Source organism: Netta rufina, assembly GCF_964035555.1.
Source record: "Netta rufina genome assembly, chromosome: 1".
NCBI lineage: Eukaryota > Metazoa > Chordata > Aves > Anseriformes > Anatidae > Netta > Netta rufina.
In genome coordinates, this window is record NC_140123.1 from 27923029 (window position 1) to 27940798 (window position 17770).

Here is a 17770-nt window from a genome sequence, read left to right on the forward strand (position 1 = left end):
TGCTGTGAAAGCAGATGTTTTTAATATGTTTACTTTCTTCTCTTTTATAATGAGCAGTAGCTTAGAGCTTCAAAGTTCTTATTTGCATACCATCTAATTGTATTCTCTAATCTAGACCCTTCTATTCCCAAGGAACAGAAAACTTCAGAATAGGGCTAGAAAAATACCACTTATCCTACTGTAAAAGGACACAAGGTAATAGCTAATGTGAGGAGGATAGCCAAGTGCAATTATTACATGTAGCAAAAAAGCAAGCAAGCAAATACCATAGGATTGATCTAGAGGAATCGCTGTAGGTGATGAAATCTCATTCAAGCCCAATTGAGAACCAGCTAATTAACTGCTAGAAAAAAACAAAAACTTCTGGGTACAAAAGCAATCAAACAAAAACACTGATTTAAAAGTAGGTAAAGCATCATGAAATGTGTAGAGACTCACTGAAAACAAAATATTAAAAGATTTTATAGATGTAGCTCTGTTACCCAGGAAAGCACTGTGAATTCAGAAGGTTTTGCAGTTCACTGTACTGTACACATGACAGCGTACTGTCACAGAGTCAACACAACATTTTCAGATGCATTTATTTCCCAGTGAAGTATTTCCCAGCAAAAGATTTCTATTACATAAAGCAGATATCCTGACAGAAAGAAAAAAAAACTCTTTATTGAATGGGACCGAAGGATCATAAATTACGTATATTTACATGTACAGGTCGTACCTGGTCAAATATAAAAAGACAGTTTTACTCATACGCATTTTTATTCACGCACATTTATTTAAATAATGGCTCCACAGATAGTAGGAATGTCTCTTCAAAATGCCGGTCAGAAAACCTGTACACAGAGCGGCGAGCATTTTCTCTGATCTCCAACCTTTTTTCAGGAGCCAAAGAAAGGATATAAGCCATTTTCTCAGCGTAATCGTCCTCGTTTTCTGCTAGGAAGCCTGTAATACGTCCTTCATAGGGCACCACAATATCTAATTTGGGGCCTCCAGAATTGTGAGCCAGGATAACTGTGCCAGCTGCCATGCATTCAACCACTCCTGTGAAAGATACAAAACATGCCGATGTGAATGGGGACATCACAGACTTTAGCTTCTGACTGTGCACTGCAAATTTAAAACTGCAATAAAACTCTCCTAGAAGTTACTACAGGCTGGAGTTTTACATCAGTTTGAAAAATACGGCGTAAATGTAACTGAAATAAGTTTCCCTTAAACATAAAATTGAAATTAGAAATCAGATGTAACTGGTTAATTTGGGGTTCTTGTAGCATACGTGATCTATAAGAGATACATTATATGGTGATAAAGAGCTAGATCCTGAAATGAATGTAAAGGTGAGGACAGAAAGTAGTTCTGTGGCAGAACACTGCAAAGCTGGACTGAAAACAAACCTGCTTTTATGGCTTAGTGGCAGCCACAAAAAATAATTACAAAACAGAGCTGCATGTAGCTGCATTCATTTTCTCAGTCAGACTGAATGTTTTTAAGATTTAGGAAGATAATCTGAGAGAAAGGCTGATTGGACTCGTATCAGTTGGATGGTATTCAAGCAGAAGCTCAATGTTTTGCAAATAAACACATCTTTACAGCTTCTGACAAGATCTGCACGTTTGTCCTGCCAAATTATCACAGCGTTTGTATTCTTAATGGTAGAAATTTTAATGAGATGGCTATTTGACAGAAAGTTTTGCTCAGTCAAAAGCAGCAAGATAGGAATAGCACACAATACATACATCAATCCTTCCTCTGTGGTTCCAAGTAAGAGCTCAATCACTTTAATTACTGATTGTTCTCAGTGCTGATTTGATTTTTATTAAGTTCCACTAGCTCAAATATTACCCATTGTAGATTATGCTCTAAAGTTTTAGATTTCATAAAGGTATAAATCCATTGGAGATTATTGTCAAATCGTGCTGAAATTCAAAAGCACAGTGCAACCGTATCGCTTTTTTTTGGGGGGGATAAGCTTTTATGGGGGCTCAAATCTCAGAAATCATTATTTCTATTCTGTAGCAGTTGCTACAGCCTTCTGAGGCGCCGCAGGGTACAGACAGCTCTACCTCTGCAAGATCACCACCAGGGCCTTGGGCAGCTGCTCGCTGTGCACGCCTCCGTGCTCAGACACTACCCCAAAGAGTCTTAGCCACGCGGTGAAACCCTCCCCAGCTGTGTTCTAACCTCTAAGACAAGCAGCTGAAAAATGAGCAGAGATACTGACCGATCCCAAAGTGCTCGTTCCACATAGTGTGCAGGCCGATGGTGGCCTCGGCCAGGTGTTTCTTTAACTCCTCGAAGGGAATGTTTACTCTGAACATCACGTTGGCACTAACCCCCAGCTCTTCACACAGACGTTTCAGGTTATTTACACGCTCCTCATCTTGCTGGTTACGGCAGCCTCCGATTAAAATAAGCTTGAGTGATGGCTGCTGCCCCGGTCTCTTCTCTTTCAGCAGCTTGGCGAAGGCTCTGATTTGCAGAGGATGATCTTTCTCAGGCCTGAACTGGCTGACGGAGACGATGGAACATTCAGCAGTGCTCTTTTCCTCTTCCAGAGGAATATCCAGGAAGGTCTGAACGTCGCACGGCGGATACACCACGTTAGTGCAAGCCCCAGTTCTCCAGATGGAAAGGATGTGGTTGAGCGTCCAGGAGGAATTAACCATAACCACGTCGCTGCAGGAACCCACCAGCCCATACAAGAACGCAAACAAGTAGTAGTAGACGAGTTTGAATTTGCTGATGAGCGGGTTGTTTGTGATGAAGGCTGCGTTGTTAAACCTCGTGTCCTGGTTCCTGACCACCGACAGCATATCGGTGCTGATGGTGGGATAGTGCACGTAACACCCGACGCGACAGCCTCCTAAATACTTAAAGAGGGGGAGCGTGAAGGCGTAACCCATCGAGTCAATATAAATGTCAGGAACACACTTCAGAAGAGCTTCCCAGCCAAGGAACACAGAGCCTAAGCTTTGTCCCAGCAAAGTGAAGTGAGGATAAAGAGAAGCTTCCACGAGGTAGCGTTTTTCTAGAAACACAAACTTCACAGGATGAGTTAATTTAATATTGAACCTTCTGAAAGCACCTTCTACTATTTCTTCTGCAGTGGCATCTCTGTCACCAGTGTAAACTACACACGTTATGTTTTTGTACCTGTAAGAGTAAAGAAAAAGAATTTCACAAGTTCTCATCAAATTTTTGACATGGAACTAAAACATTATTCATTCAAAATTAATACGAAAGTATGCACAAAACAAACATCTGGCCTAGCTCTGAAATGATTTTGATTTAACTAAATTGATTCTATGAATTCTTTCCCTTATATTTCTATTTTATTTTTTTCTGATCTACAGTAAAGCATGATGGATGAAGACTGTGGTTTTTTTTTAGAGTAGAAGATAAAGGAGCTCAGTATTAATCAATATCAGACTTAAGAGTGCCTTGCGCTATGTTAGGAGATGTCCATCTAGAGTACAGCATGAACAAAATGCAGAAGGCTGCAAAATTCAGAAGGCTGTGCAAAGCCAGGGGTTGTGTCCATGCTAATATCCACTTCAGATATTAACTTTGTCTCTTGCAACAAGAGGTGAGTATCAAAACTAGAACCTGTGTGCAGGTAACTGATGTGTCCCTAAAAGTCCCATACTGGTACCAAAAAAAACGATGCAAGAGGAGGGGTTTGGCCTAGGAGGAAAGAAGTGACAGGTGCTGCAGCTGTGCAGAAGACAAAGGACAGAATAAAATCCAGGCAGAGTGCTGAAGCCAGAATGTGCAATCAGGTGAAACAGAGATCTAAAAAAAACCTTTAGGGCCCGTACATTAATGATACCCATTTAAATATGCAAAAATAACACAATTTGCATAAAGAACACCTCAAGAAGCTGAGCGTGAAACGTGGTATTTAACAGACGCGTGCTTACTTTTTCTGGAGCGTCCTTATGGCACACCACAAGACCCTCTCCCCTCCACCTCCTGCGTTGCAGTAGGGGTGAAAAAACCCCACCAGCACGGGTCGCTGCCCGTCCCTCCCCGCCGGGCCGAGCCGCCGCTTCCTCGCCTGCAGCCAGAGCCGCGCGCCCCACAGCAGCACCGCCACGCACAGGCACAGAGCGCCGCTCAGAAACAACGCCGGCACCAGCAGCGAGCACAGCAACCTGAAACGAGTCAGAAAGCGTTAAACCGAGGAGTTCAATAATTAATTACGTCTTCTAATTGCATAGAAGAGACAGTGTGGTGACAGGATGAATGGGAATGGGCTAAAGCTGTGCCAGGGGAGGTTTAGGTTGAATGTTAGGAAGAACTTCTTTACCAAAAGGGTTGTGAGGCATTGGGATGGGCTGCCCAGGGAAGTGGTGGAGTCACCATCTCTGAAGTCTTTAAAAGACGTTTAGATGTAGAGCTTAGGGATATGGTTTAGTGGGGACTGCTAGCGTTAGGTCAGAGGTTGGACTCGATGATCTTGAGGTCTCTTCCAACCTAGAAATTCTGTGGAGAGACAGGCTTATGGGGCAATATCTGAAGTTAGATCACTGATATCGGTGTTTCCTTTCAACAATTATGATAAAAGTATGTTGTTTGGGAAAATATTTTTTCCAATTTTCAATTCTGTATTATTAATAGTAGATATTTGTGCACATATATGTGGTATATATATTATCAGGGCGATAAGCTGACATACACAGACGTTATATTATAGAATATACACCCACATACGCACCACATAAAGGCACATAAAGATATATAGAAGGCATATAAAGGCTGCAAAGCGGCAAACAACCCTTAAACAGCCTTTTTAGAGCCTCCCTCAGTCGAGCCGGCCCCGCGAGGCCCTGCATTAACGCAGAGCGGCTCTGTCTGCCCTCAGGGCACGGCCCTGCACCCCGCCATTCCCCCCCCGGGTTCCCCTCCCTCAGGTTGCTGAGGGCGGTCCCGGCCCGGGCCCCGCTCCCCTCAGAGGAGCCGCGGCCCCCTCCCCCCCTACCTGCCCGTCCCGCCCGCCACCATCTTGTGGCGTCCTGACGGAAGAGAAGGCAGCCCCGGGGGCGGGGCCAAGCGGGCGGTGCCTCTCTCCCATTGGCTTCCCGCGGGAGATGGACAGGCAGGGAGGCGGGGCATAGAATGGGAGCCTGAGGGGAGGGAAAAAAAGGCAGAGGGGGGTGGTGGGGGCAACGGGAGGGGGCGCTGTTTGTGGGGCCCGCGGGGGTGCTGCTGGATCTCGGGTTTTTACCTCCCCTTTTACCTCCCCTTCCGTTTTGTCCCCACCGGGGGATACTCACACGCCGGAGGGGCGGTGTAGGGATGAGCTGGGCTGTGCTGCTTTTCCAAACGCTGCTGCTGTTGCTGCTGCGTCGTGCAGCGCCTAAAATGGCCGCCCGGGGAGCGGGGTGAGAAACCCGGCGTGTGTCCCCTCACCGTGTGCGGGGTGAGGCTGCCGACAGCTAGGTGAGGGGGAGTGTTTACACAGTGTGGTCCTGGCTGCCAGAACCTGAAGGGAAGGGGTGGGGAGCTGGGGGTTGGCCTCTTCTCAAAGGTAACCAGTGACAGGACCAGAGGGAATGGCCTCAAGTTGTGCCAGGGGAGGTTCAGGCTGGCAATGAGGAGCCATTTCTGCTCAGAAAGAGCAGTCAGGCACTGGGACGGGTTGCCCAGGGAGGTGGTGGAGTCACTGCCCCTGGGGGTGTTCAAGGAGAGGTTGGACGTGGTGCTTGGGGACATGGTTGAGTGGGTGACACTGGTGGTAGGGGATGGTTGGACCAGGTGATCTTGGAGGGCTTGTCTAACCTTAGCGATTCTGTAGTTCTAACATTGATCTGCTGTCATGTAGGTAGGCATTTATTTCTCTTCCCATCATCTCCTTAAAATTATGGGGCATATCTGATGCAGATAAGTCTGTCTTCAGCCTCTCACAGAGCTGATCTATCCAAAATTTGAAGGTATTGCAAACATGCGCTACCTCTCCCAAACCCTGATTTTTCAGTCTTGTTGAGGCTGAAGCGCTCTCTTCCATGTCATAGCCCTTGGTGCGTTTTGAGGTCTTGGGGCTGTTTGGGATGCTTGTAAAGGTCCTCCTAGTGGCTTCCTGATCAGCAAATGTTGTAGGGCCCAGAGTTTATTCAGCCATTGCTACAGTCTGAAGCCAAGAGACAAAGCCTCTGCTGTGGTGGAAGTGGGAAGAGCTGAGTGTAAGTAATGATTAATTGGTGCTTACAGGGAGCCTCCACGTGGGGATCAAAGTTGGGAACATGTCAAACCCTGAAAGTTAAGGTTGTAGTAGGACTGTACTTTTTTCAAGGGCCTTTATTTGAGCAGTTACATTGGAACAGTTGTATTGGGAAGGCCAGCAAGAGTGACCTGACATTTCATTTCTGACCGAACAGTTCGCATACGTTGGGTGCAGCGGTCACTGGTTTCTCCCCCTTAATCTTCTCCTCTTCCCCAACAGACCAGCTGCCCGAGAAGCGTGTCAGATATTTGCAGAAGGGACCTGTGCTGGATTCACACCTCTCAACTCGAGACATGTTTCTTGCAATGTCAACATTTGAAGCTAACTGCCCGGGTTCAGAGAAGAGGCATGGTTCTTCTAGGGAGCAAGCAGTCCGGTCTGTTTTAGATGATGAAAATTGTATGTCTCTCCACTGACTTGAAAAGGAGCTTATGGCCACTCCCTTGGAAGGTATGAGTCTTAGACTGAGTTTATTTATGAAACTGATGGATCACAAGTTAGCCACAGCTTAATTAAGATGAGACTGAATGAGTTCTGATTAGCAAGTAAAAAAAGAGGTAGCCATCTACATACCATTTTGTTGCCAGAGCCATACATGGCAGATGCCGTGTTTTGAATTTAACTTGCTGTTCAGTCATCAGACACCTTTGCCTTCATATGGCTAGGAAAGTGAAACTTGTTCTTTCCAGTCAAGGCTCATTGCAAGGTTAGTGGTAGTGGGGAGGAGAAGTGAGGATTGATCCCACAGAGCTCCCAGCACAAGGCGTATCATTTCTTCAGGGATTCCTAAGTGTCGGGAGCATGTTTTAGCTTGAGCCCAACAAAATATTTTGCTTTTCCTGAAATGGTATAATCACTTTTTTGTGAGTTCCCAAAATCTCCTGTTAAGGAATGCATATGTTTGTGCATTTTGGCAAATGGAAGAAAAAGACTGATCTCCGCAGGCACAGCAGAAACAGCTGCCATGTAGCAGCAAACTGAATTTGCAGTGCGTGAACTTTTCCAGCAGGGAGAGCCTCAGAGTTTGTTCAGGGAGCCGGACAGCCAGGCATGCTTTGTGCACAGCATCGCCACTGTGGGACGTCGGTCTGGCACTTCCCAGAAAAATTGAAATTTTTGCACGGATGCAGATCAACTGGCCAGCTCTAGCGCTACAAAGCCTCTACAGTCATGTAATTTTCCTGGTGACAGTTCAAGAGCAAAGTATTCATAGAACTGTTTGTGTCTTGCTTTTGCTCCCAAGGCAAACAACAGATAGGCCAGAGGAATTGTTTTGGCAGGAGAAGCTCTCTCTGATGATTTATTTATTTTTTTTTGAAACTTCATGGCCCTTTTTCTTATAATGTGCACTTATTTCTTGACGGGTACTTCCATGTGGAATAATCCAGGAAACACCATGTCAGTGCTCAGCTGCCCGCCCAGCACAGAAGTGCTGCCTGGTGCTCAGAGGGAGCCTCCTGCCTGCCCCTTGGTGCCCACTGCCCCTGGCCTGGCGCTGGGCACCCCTGAACAGAGCCTGGCTGCGGCCTCTTTGCCCCCTCCCTGCGGGGATTCCCAGCCCTGGGGGAGATCCCCCTGAGCCTCCTCTTCTCCAGGCTGAGCAGTCCCAGCTCTCCCGGCCTCTGCTCACAGGAGAGGTGCTCTGCTCCTCTGTTCTGCTGATCTGTTCTATTTTTTCTGTAGTCCTTATAGTGGTAATTAAAGAAAAGCTGTATTAATACTTCCAAAGTTTTTATTTTGTTAGCTTTTTTTTTTTTTTTTAATCACAGGGTATTCAGCTTTTGATGTGAGCACTGTGAAAGCCGTGTTGCTGACAACCTTACAGACTGCAAAGGATGCCTTTAATGTGTGAATATCCAACGCAGACTAACTGGGTTGTCATCACTTCACAACTTCCCCACCTTAATGCATACGTAGCAGCAGATACTGGGTGAATACATTTAAGGTATTGCCAATAACGTCAGCAAGAGCAGTGCTGAGCTGCCTTTAGCATTCCTGCTCCACCAGGGGGAATGCTATTAAACATCTTGTCTGTAGAAATTCCACGTGGCTGACAGGCCAAAGAAATGAAACGAGCCTTGTCATGATGTTGGCTTTGTTCTCACCTGCTCAGAGATGTACCAAGTTTTTCATCTTTTGCAGCCTCTGTAAGCACTTTTGTCTTGTTTTAATTGCTTTCCTGATTAAGGTCCTCACTCTGAAGGAAGATCAGTGCAAACAAGTAAGCAGTGTTCAAAACAAACAGCAGAATCCACTCACAATGCATTCTCCTCAAGCCTGTGAGGCACTGGAGGTAGTTTTTAAGTACATTTTTGTAACTCTCACTCTTGCTGAGTGCTCCACATACAAGAAAGTTGCTAAAATAAGACCACTGGCAAGTAATAAACACAAAGAAACTGGATTAATATTGTGTAAGGACATTCATATGACAGTCATGTGGTTTTTTTATACCTTCTTGTACAGTCGGTTACTTTCCTTCTGGAGTACACCCTGTGTGGCACCGAGTTTCTCATACAAGTTTCTCTCTCGTAGCTGCCAAAATGCTGGAGACTGTTTTTAGCAGGAGGAGTCTTGTATCGTTCGTACACACAGTAAGTTTCTCCTTTTTTTTTGCACGTTTGTTGTGTTAGGTTGTGAAATGTGAAATGTTCTTCGTTGCACAGTAACAGGAGGCAGAAATAAAGTTGTACTGAACATCCATGAAGCAAAAAAACAAGTATTGGAAATAAATTGTGGCATATATACATTTAGGGCAAAACACCATGGGGTTGTTTTTACTGATACGTTATAATACTAAAGTTGCTAACTACAAACAGTTCTAGGATTTTGTTTTTCTGTCAGCTTTGCTTTTTAGCTAGATGTTCCAGGGCGTGGATGCCTGCACTGTGTGTTTGTGAGCAAAAACTGCCCTTTTAAAATTTTTTTTTTTTGACAGAAGCAATGGAGAATTGCAAAAACATTAAGTATTAAGCAGCTTGAATCTACAGAGAATTTTTGCAAGAGTTCCTATGAAATACCTTTATTTGCATCACCAGGAAACTTCCAGCTGCTGGAACCCACCGGTTTTGATTAATAGAAAATTATTTTCACACAAGTTGTCCCAGTTGGACAAGGACTGTGTAGGAAAACAAATCGATTCCACTGTTGGAGTTCAGTTCTGTACATTGGGCTGGTGTTTTAAGTTCCCATGGCCTCCTGTCAGTTCTCCTAAACAGCCTAAACAGGAAAAATGTCTGACATTTTCAGGGCAGGTGAAGGAAACGTTCCAGCAACTCAGAGCACAGGCAGAAATGAGCTGGTAACTGTCGTAGCCCTACCAGTGACATCCCTGAGCTTGCAAAGGGATATGGGGGCTCACTTTAAGTCCCAGCCTTTCCAGCTGGAAGTTTTGGGTTCCTGAGGGGCCGTGAGCATTTCTGAGTGTCTGTGATAGCAGACCTAAACCCCCATCTCTTTCCTCCCCCATTTACGCAGATATTAATGTCTCTGTGGCCATATGCACCTAGTCAGGATGTGAAGGAGATCGTGAAGGATCCTCTCTCTCACAGCAGTACCTTAAATTATATCTGTTAAAATTCATCTATGAAACTTATCAACTGAAAAGAAAATCAACTTATATGTGTTTAAATCAACTATGAAACCACTCAGGAAGATGCACAGCTTCACTGAGTCGCTATTTATTTATCTTTTCAGCCCTATCATCAGACTTTAAAGGGTTCACAGACTGAAGAACTAAAACCCTGCCCTGACTTGTTCAGGATGTGTTTGTGCACATGCGTTTGTGTGCACGTCCCTCTGCCTGGTTCAGGGGGCAGGGGGGAGAACTGTTTGGGTGCAAACCCAAACTGTATCATGCGGATCCAGGACGAGTCAGGATTTGCATTCTGTGCTCATGTCTGGCTCGTTGGCACGGATCAGGGAAGAGAAAATAGCCAGAAACTGGCTGCCGAGCGGGACAGAAGAGAATTACAGGAGAAATGCAGGCACTGTGCCTTGCCGCCTCCTCTGACCTTTTTCAGTGCTGGGGATAAAGGAAGTTTGAAGGGGTGGCAGTTTTCCCATGGCGCAGATTCAGAGATTCTCTTCTGGGGAGTGAACTAGGGCTGCTTAAAAGTCCTTCCCTGACGCGGTACCTTTTCTTTCAACGAGCAGAGGTAAGAGGAGGGAATAATAAATCAATTGACCCTGAATTTCCATGGATTGGCATCTCTGCTTCCTAGGAATTGAGGGCAGTGAATAAATCTCAGCAGGTTGCCTGGCAACTCCCAGGACGGTTACCTTCTTTTACACCGAGCTGCAGAACGCATCAGTTTTGCCTAAAAGTGTCCTTGGAGGAAACATCCTTTTTCTGTAGAGCAGACTGAGGTGAACCCTGGAAATGACAAGGTGGCTGAGAGCTGGGAACGCCATCCATCTCGCTGCCTGAAAGCGTTTGTGTCACAAAACGAGCTCCCAGGAGCTCTTTTATTTTTTTTAGGACTCAAACATGTTCAGTTTCCTCTGGGTGCTCACGCAGTCAATAAGCACCACTTCCACAGGCAGTTTTGAAGAGCCAAGTGCATATACCACGGAAAACAACCTGAGAAACGCTGTGCGCATTTCAAAGCAGGGTTTGAACTGCGCCTTTCAGTCCAGGTGTTACATCTTTCAGATACATATTTTTTTTTTTGTAAACAGAAAGAGGTTTGCTCCGTTGCTGTTTCCTTCAGATGTTTTTTGAAGCATGTGTTTGAGCTGAAAAGAGAGCTTAAAATCAGTAGCAGTTGCCTTGCTGTGTGCCATCCCTCCCTCAGTGCCACGTTATCTATGACTTTTCCACCTCTGTTCTTCCTCGCTGTGTCTCATAGGCCGCCACTTGATGGAATTATCAGCAGATAATTACAGAATTATCAGATATTCCAGCAGAGAAAAAAAATAACAGCAAGCATCTCTTCATCTTGATCTTCCCTCGTAGTTTCTATGAGCCTCTGCAGTGGGTCAGCGTCGCTCTATCGAGGCCAAGGCTACGTGTTCTCATGGTCACCTGTGGAAGCACAAATTGTCCACTGATAGGAGCCGTGACCTCCCTGCCTGGGGCTGCTGACCGCGAGCTGGCAGCACGCTCACGCCGGGCATTAGGCCTGGGCAGTGCAGTGCTGTTCCTGGCCCTGAAGAGCAAACAGGAGTTTTGCAGGAGGACAGCGTAAATAGGTTAGCTAAACAGCAGCTCATGTGTTATGGTTTGGACCTCCCGATGCCCCTGTGTGCCTGTAGTGTCCTCATCAGAAGTTGCCCTCTTCGCTTCTCGCCTGCCGGGGCGCAGGGAGCCAGACGGAGGGCTGGCAGCTCTCTGATCTCCAGGTCGGGGAGAAAAAGCTGCCCAAGGGCAGAGCTGCAGTTTGGGAGGCTCCAAAACGAGCAGGGCCCCTGTGCTGGCCTGGCTGGGCTGTGGCAGAGCCCCAGCCTCACAGGCAGGCTGTCCGGGTCACACTGCAGCCCTGTCCTCATGATCCCCTGCCAGCAGGGTCACCTGGGGGCTGAGAGGTCCCCAAACCCTCTTGTGTTTTTCTACCCAGTAACAGCAACCAGCCCACAGGGATGGTTCTTTCTTCGTTCTTGGTTCTTTTCACTTCTTTCTTGAAGTGAAGGTGATGAAACGAGCTCCTATTCAAAGGCTGAGCAGTTGGACTTGGGATTAAACACCAGCTGCAGAACCAGAAATACAGGCTCAAATCCAAGTTGGTTTCTTATCCCCTCTCCCTCTCCTTTCCTTTATTTTATTAACGCTTTACAAATATGATGTGCTTTGTGTTCTTTACACAGTGTCAGGCGGCTCATCAAGCTGAAATCTCAGCCTGTCAAACGTGACCACAAGAAGGACTGGAAATAAGTGCTGGGAAGGAACTAATAAGTACATTAAATTGTGGGCTCCACCGTCAGGGACAGATTTAGAGGATGTTAATAGAGATGAATGGCACTGAAGACGTAGGCTTACATTCCTGATCTGTACAGGGGAAAAATTAATTGAAGATTTGAGAGGACCTGCAACAAGGTCAACAGTAGCTTACTTCGAAACAAAACAAAACAATAAACCCCTCAGTCTTCCCAGTTACTTAAATCACAGTTCAGAGACTCAGTATTTATTCCAAACAAATGTAGAAGGTATTTTTAAAAACCCACAAAAAAATCTAGGAAATTTACGAAACAAAACTAGAATAGAGAACTTGAGGCTTATTTCTAAATGTAGAGAGCCAAGTGAGCTGGCAAAAGCTATGATCTTTAGCAGTGACTGATACAGTTCACGGGTACTAAACAGGTCTTCTTGTCGTCTCAAATTAGCCTTCTAAAATTGCTCCTTTTGTAGTGTTACTCATTCTCAAGCTGTATTTAAGATATTGCAGTCGAGGTGGAAAAAATGCAGGTTCTTTTTCTCTGAGTGGAGTTGAGAAAGGCTTTTGCTTGAATTTTACAACCAAACCCCGGCTCTGAGCTGGGTGCAACACAGACAACATCAGAATGGAGAGCAGTGGGAGCACAGCAGTGCAAATCCTGGGTTTGTAGTTCTGCCACGCTCGTGCCACCTCCACCTGACGAGGTGCCACACGCCTGCTATGCGACTGAATGTTGCTGGGGAGTGGGACTGGAATTGATTCAGCCCGATGGCAACTGTTCTTTGCACTCTGACCCAAAAGGTGTGCCTTTTCCGGGGGTAATATGATCAGCCTGGTAGTTTCCAGGCACTTGAAAACAAATTCCTGCAGTATAAATACAGATAACAGAAATGATCATGCTGAAATCAACGCTGCTAAAAGCAGACAAAGTACCAAGTCCACACAATTTGCGGTCGTGAAGGAGCCGCGGAGTGAAAAAATGAGGCTGCGATTTTGGGCCCTGCCACAAAAGAGATTCACCGCCGAGTCCTGCCGGTTGAGAGCAAACAACCGTTTTTAAATATTTAGAGAAGATTGAGTCTGCTTCCTGAAAAGCTGGAGCCAAAGTCTGAGCTGATCTGATTTGCAATGAGGTCATCAACTCTTAAGCAATTTTATTCATGGCAGGTAGGAATTTGATTCCTTGTTTTTCAGAGTTTTGAAAGGTTTCCTTTTTCTCCTTACAGCCTGAGAAATGCTATTACGTGTGATCACGCTTCCTTACCTGTTGAGAGGAATCTGAATACCATTGACCCTATAGAAATACCTGATGGCTGCCAGCCTTCCTAGGACATTGTAGCCAAGGAGGTGTCTTTCTCATTTCATGGCTCAAAACTGCAAGCAAATGCCATTGAAGAGGGAAAGTTGACTAGTTTTTTCCCTCTTAAATTATAAAAAGGTCTTTTTTCCTTTCTTTTTTTTTTTTTCTCCTGTAATAACAGTGTCAGTTCAGAAAAGTCAAGGACGTGGCTGTGCACCATGAATGTGAGCAAGCTTCTGTTGAGCTTTCAGCTGCAGCTGTTGCTTCAGCCGGCCGAAAGTGGCTGCTGGGCAAGAGCAGGGGCTTGCTTGAAGAAGTGGTGCACACATTTAATCAGTACTCCTCTTTTGGCTTAAAGAGGGTGCAGAGGGAGGAGAAATCGTTGGGTTTCACACTCTGGCTGGGTTGTAATGTGTGTAGGAGCTTTGCATCTGATGAGGAGAGTAGAAAAATGTAATTTTTACATTCAAAGGCAGACTGGCTTTCTAGTTTAGTGTAAATACTGAAGCCTGTCTTTACACTTTATGCTGTTCAGGTATCTGAACCAGTTCCTCTTGTCTGCCCGTCAGGTGAAGGCAATATGACCCCCTTACCTCCAGGCCACTGATTTTTAACTTGCTCCCAAGCTTCTCATCTTTCAAGGCATTGTTAAGAACATTTTAACATGCTTGCTTTGGACAAGGAGGCAGGGGGATTAGGCACAGGACAAGTCATCCTATAAAGCCAGGGATGAATGCACCCAGGAAGCATAATTTACACAAAGACGTGTACTTTTTGTGGGTTTAATACATTCTCTGGTGGTAGCAAGTAGCATAAAGGGGAAAACATGTTTTATGAGCTTTAATTCAAAGGGATTTAATCTTCTTGGTATGTTCTCTGTTTTCTTGAATGACAATGAAAATATCTCCTCCAGCATTAGCAGAGAGCTGCAAAAGCAGCAGCCAGATTTTGTATTTGCCATCTGAATCCCATCCTACCACTCCTGAGTGATTTTTTCCTGGTAAAGCTCCTCAGCTGTGCAACATCTAGCCTCCAACCAGGGCACCTTGTTGTTACCAGGTGAGACAGGCAACAGCTCCTTCCTTCCTTCAGCCCTCAGTAAAATGTTAGCAGCTGACACAGTTAGCATCAGCTCCAAAGGGGCAATTAATGGAGCCAGAATGGGGAAAACAATTTGTGTGGGTAACTCCAAGCAGCTGCCTTGCTCCTCCAGCAGATGTAGCTGCCCTCAGGGTGCTACCTCGCATCCTTCTGAACTGGCTCCTGGGCCGCAAGAGTTGTGGAGAGGGTGGGATTGGGCAGGGCCTCTGAGCTTTCAGCCTGCTCTGTTAAGGTACTTTGAAATTGGGTTTTGTTTTACAAGATGCTTGGGTGGCAGTGCTTGTCCAAGAGCTGCTGCTGGTAACTCAGCTGCATGGGTTTCAGTCACCATTGCCACGGGTCTCTGCTGGAGCCCACTAAATGTGATGTTCCACATCAGTCAGCTGTGTTGAAATACATCTTATACCCCATTCATCTGAAGAGCTATAGGAAACTGTCCTCTCCTCCCAACAAAATAATTCTTCTTAATGTAGGTAAATACCTTGTAAAAGTATATATATATATATATTTATATATAAATACCTTGTAAAGGTGTTCAAAACACAGCCTGGTGTGCTTCTCCTCCAGCTCCAAGTCAGCATTCAGCACTGCTGAAGGAGGAGGACCGTGAGGGCATTAAGTAAGAACTTGTTTCCACTACTAGGAACAAGCAAAGAGATTTTTACCTTAGAATTGCTCAGAAGTTGGATGGACGAGAGGAGGCGGGGAGAAGACTTACTAAATATCTCTTTATTCCTTCAGCTGAAGTTAAACCTCAACCTAGGGTGAACCTCAGACAGCAAGCTTCATCACATGATATCTCATGAATATTAGTCACTTGTAGCAACGTGCCAGGTAGGGGTTTGGGCTATTTTGAATAATAAAGATACTGTCTGAGGTGAGTGGACTGAGTTTTTACCTTAGAGCTGGCCAGAAACTGCAATTTGTGTTCCCTAAGATATTCTAGAATTTGGATTTTCCATTATTTGGAACAGAAATTAGCTTTGGTACTCAGAGCTGAGTTTCTTAGTATCTTTGATTTGGGATCGGAGCGTTGGTTTGCCTTAGAAAGACAAAAAATAGACTCTTAGCTTGAGTGTGTGTCTTTAATGAGTAGATGTAGCCCTAGTACTTGAAGACGTGGTAATGAAATATCAATTATATTTCACATAAGTCAAACTGTAGGATTTTCAATTTGTTGTTTCAAAGCCAGTTAAAGTCAGAAAGGTGAAATATTTTGAAGAATTAAAGACAACTTTTAAGAAAAGTGTCCCAACTGAAGTCAGCTGCCTTTTTAACCAGTTTTATTGATAAATGCAGAACAGATGCTTTACGCCTTGTAGTGTGGTGGTAAAACTATTAGTATTTAAGATCTGAAGAGTCTGGAAAAGGGAAGGTTCCTTTTGAGTAAAAGCCAGCAGCCTGTGATGGTTTCCAGCCCCCACTTCTGAGCTAAGGTAATACCGTACGTGACCCTGCTAGAGGCTCCTCTGAGAGCCACCTCCACGCTGCCAGCTGGGCACCTGACAAACTGCTTGGGGACCCCACCTCCCAGGCACGGTCCCAAGGATGGTCACCTGGCTTTGTTAACATGGGAGTGATTTTTTCCTGACCTCTTTCCTTTTTTTGGAAACATTATATGGGTTGGGTCTCTGCAGTCACTTGGGAGGGAACGGGGAGCGGAGAGGGAGCTTCTGTAGGGTGTTCCCTCACTGACCTCGTAGCTAACGAAGCTTCTCTTGAACCCGTCCTAAATTGTACTGGCATCATCACATGCTTGTAAAGCTCTTTTGAAGTGCCATTTCTCAAAACGTTTTCAAATTCACTTTTCTTTTTCCAGTTTAATGTTATCCCTCTTCTTGTGTATTAAGGCAGTGACACACAGTCATGCTATGATGGTATTTTGGTTTTCATTTCGTTGGCAGAAGACCTTCCTTTTCTAAAGAGGATTCTGAACTCTCAACTGTTGTGTGGTGTGAGCAGGGGTGTGAGAGATGTCAAGGGAAAAAAGTAAAAGGAATGTGACTTCGTCCTGCCAGACAGCTGGAGTGCCATGTGTGTCCTCAGGTTTCTTTGCCGTGACTGAGCTGTGCCGAGACTCCGATCCTGTGTGCTGGTCTCTGCATGGGAGTATGTTTAGTGATTTATTTTCTTTTCAAATCCAAGCATTTCTGATAAAAAAAAAAATAGTAATTATTTTAAGGCTTGCCTGCACAGTGAGGTCAGTGCATAGTCGGGGGATGTGATTTGCTGGCACACTGACTATATGGTGTAGTTTCCCTTCATGGCCAGTTTTTAGGTGCCTGTTTAGGGGTGCCTTTAGAAGTGGACTGCACTGCTGGATGCTCAGGGAACTCGACGTCCCGCTTACCAGGTTAGAACAGCACTGTGAATTTGGGGCAGGCAGCCCCAGGGAAATGCATCCAGCTTGGCTCTAAACACTTCTAGTGATGGTGCCTATCATATGGCTGTCTAATTAGACATTCCTGGAACTGATGAAAGGATCTAAGGGGTTTGCCGGAGGGAATACTTTTTTTTTTTTAATTTTAGTTTTTCTTTTTTTCTCTTCTTCGTGGCACTAATTGCTGGTTTAGCTTTCTGTTTGTTTGTTTATTTTTAGTTAAGCTTGGGGATGGTAAAGAGCTGCGCTTTAAAAAGCGTCAGTATTGCACTCAGTCTTTTTCTTTTCCCTTTTGAAACCAGGAACGACCGTCCTTGTACCCTAAATAAACGAAAGACCTTCAGCCTAGGAATCTTCGCTATCATAAGCATGCTAAAAGTGTTAGAGGGGACCATTTCCTGGATAAAAATCCAAAAAATCCCAGGTCACTTCATGGAAAAGGGAAGCGGAGTAGCAGCGTTGCCCTTTGCAGGAGCTGTGGTCGTGCCCATGGCCACAAGGAGCTAATGCCTGGGTGTCTGAGTTAATTATGCACCGACTGGCTGCACACAGGTCATGTTTGAGCAGCTTGTGAAAGGCAGCCTTGGCTGAGCTGCCCGCGACGCCGTGCGCAAAGCCGAGCGGCGCTGACTGCGGTTTGGTAAGCGCAAGGGCTGCCAATTGGTGGGGAGCGTTTGGGCTGGCAGGCCGAGGAGGTAGCTGAGTGCAGCGTACACAAAGATCACAGGTTACATCTGGGATTTCATTAGGAATGCCTAATGAGCACGCTGATGAGGCGGGCAGAGCTCCCCAGGCCGTTGCAGCTGAAAGAAGAGTTGCTGATAAGGCACGCTGCCTAACTGCTCTCCTAAAGCTTTCCTTTGGCGTTGCAATATTTAAAGCCTGCAAAGATA

The 17770-nt window shown here is 45.5% G+C and overlaps 1 protein-coding gene across 1 annotated transcript; it reads right to left on the minus strand.

Moving 5' to 3' along the window:
- Positions 1-653: 653 nt before the first annotated feature.
- On the minus strand, positions 654-5027 carry ALG11 (ALG11 alpha-1,2-mannosyltransferase). The gene is made up of 4 exons (XM_084306247.1): positions 4985-5027; positions 3924-4157; positions 2225-3156; positions 654-1044 (listed from the first exon to the last, which is right to left on the minus strand). Exons 1-4 carry the CDS (start codon positions 5005-5007, stop codon positions 773-775), a joined length of 1461 nt encoding a protein of 486 aa, XP_084162373.1. The 5' UTR covers positions 5008-5027; the 3' UTR covers positions 654-772.
- Positions 5028-17770: the final 12743 nt, after the last annotated feature.

Coding starts and splice junctions, on each gene's coding strand:
- ALG11 (XM_084306247.1), bottom strand. CDS start 5,007: ATGGTGGCGGGCGGGACGGGCAG. Junction 4,158..4,984: donor GTGGCGGGCGGGACGGGCAG/GTAGGGGGGGAG, acceptor GACTCGTTTCAG/GTTGCTGTGCTCGCTGCTGG. Junction 3,157..3,923: donor ATAAGGACGCTCCAGAAAAA/GTAAGCACGCGT, acceptor TTACTCTTACAG/GTACAAAAACATAACGTGTG.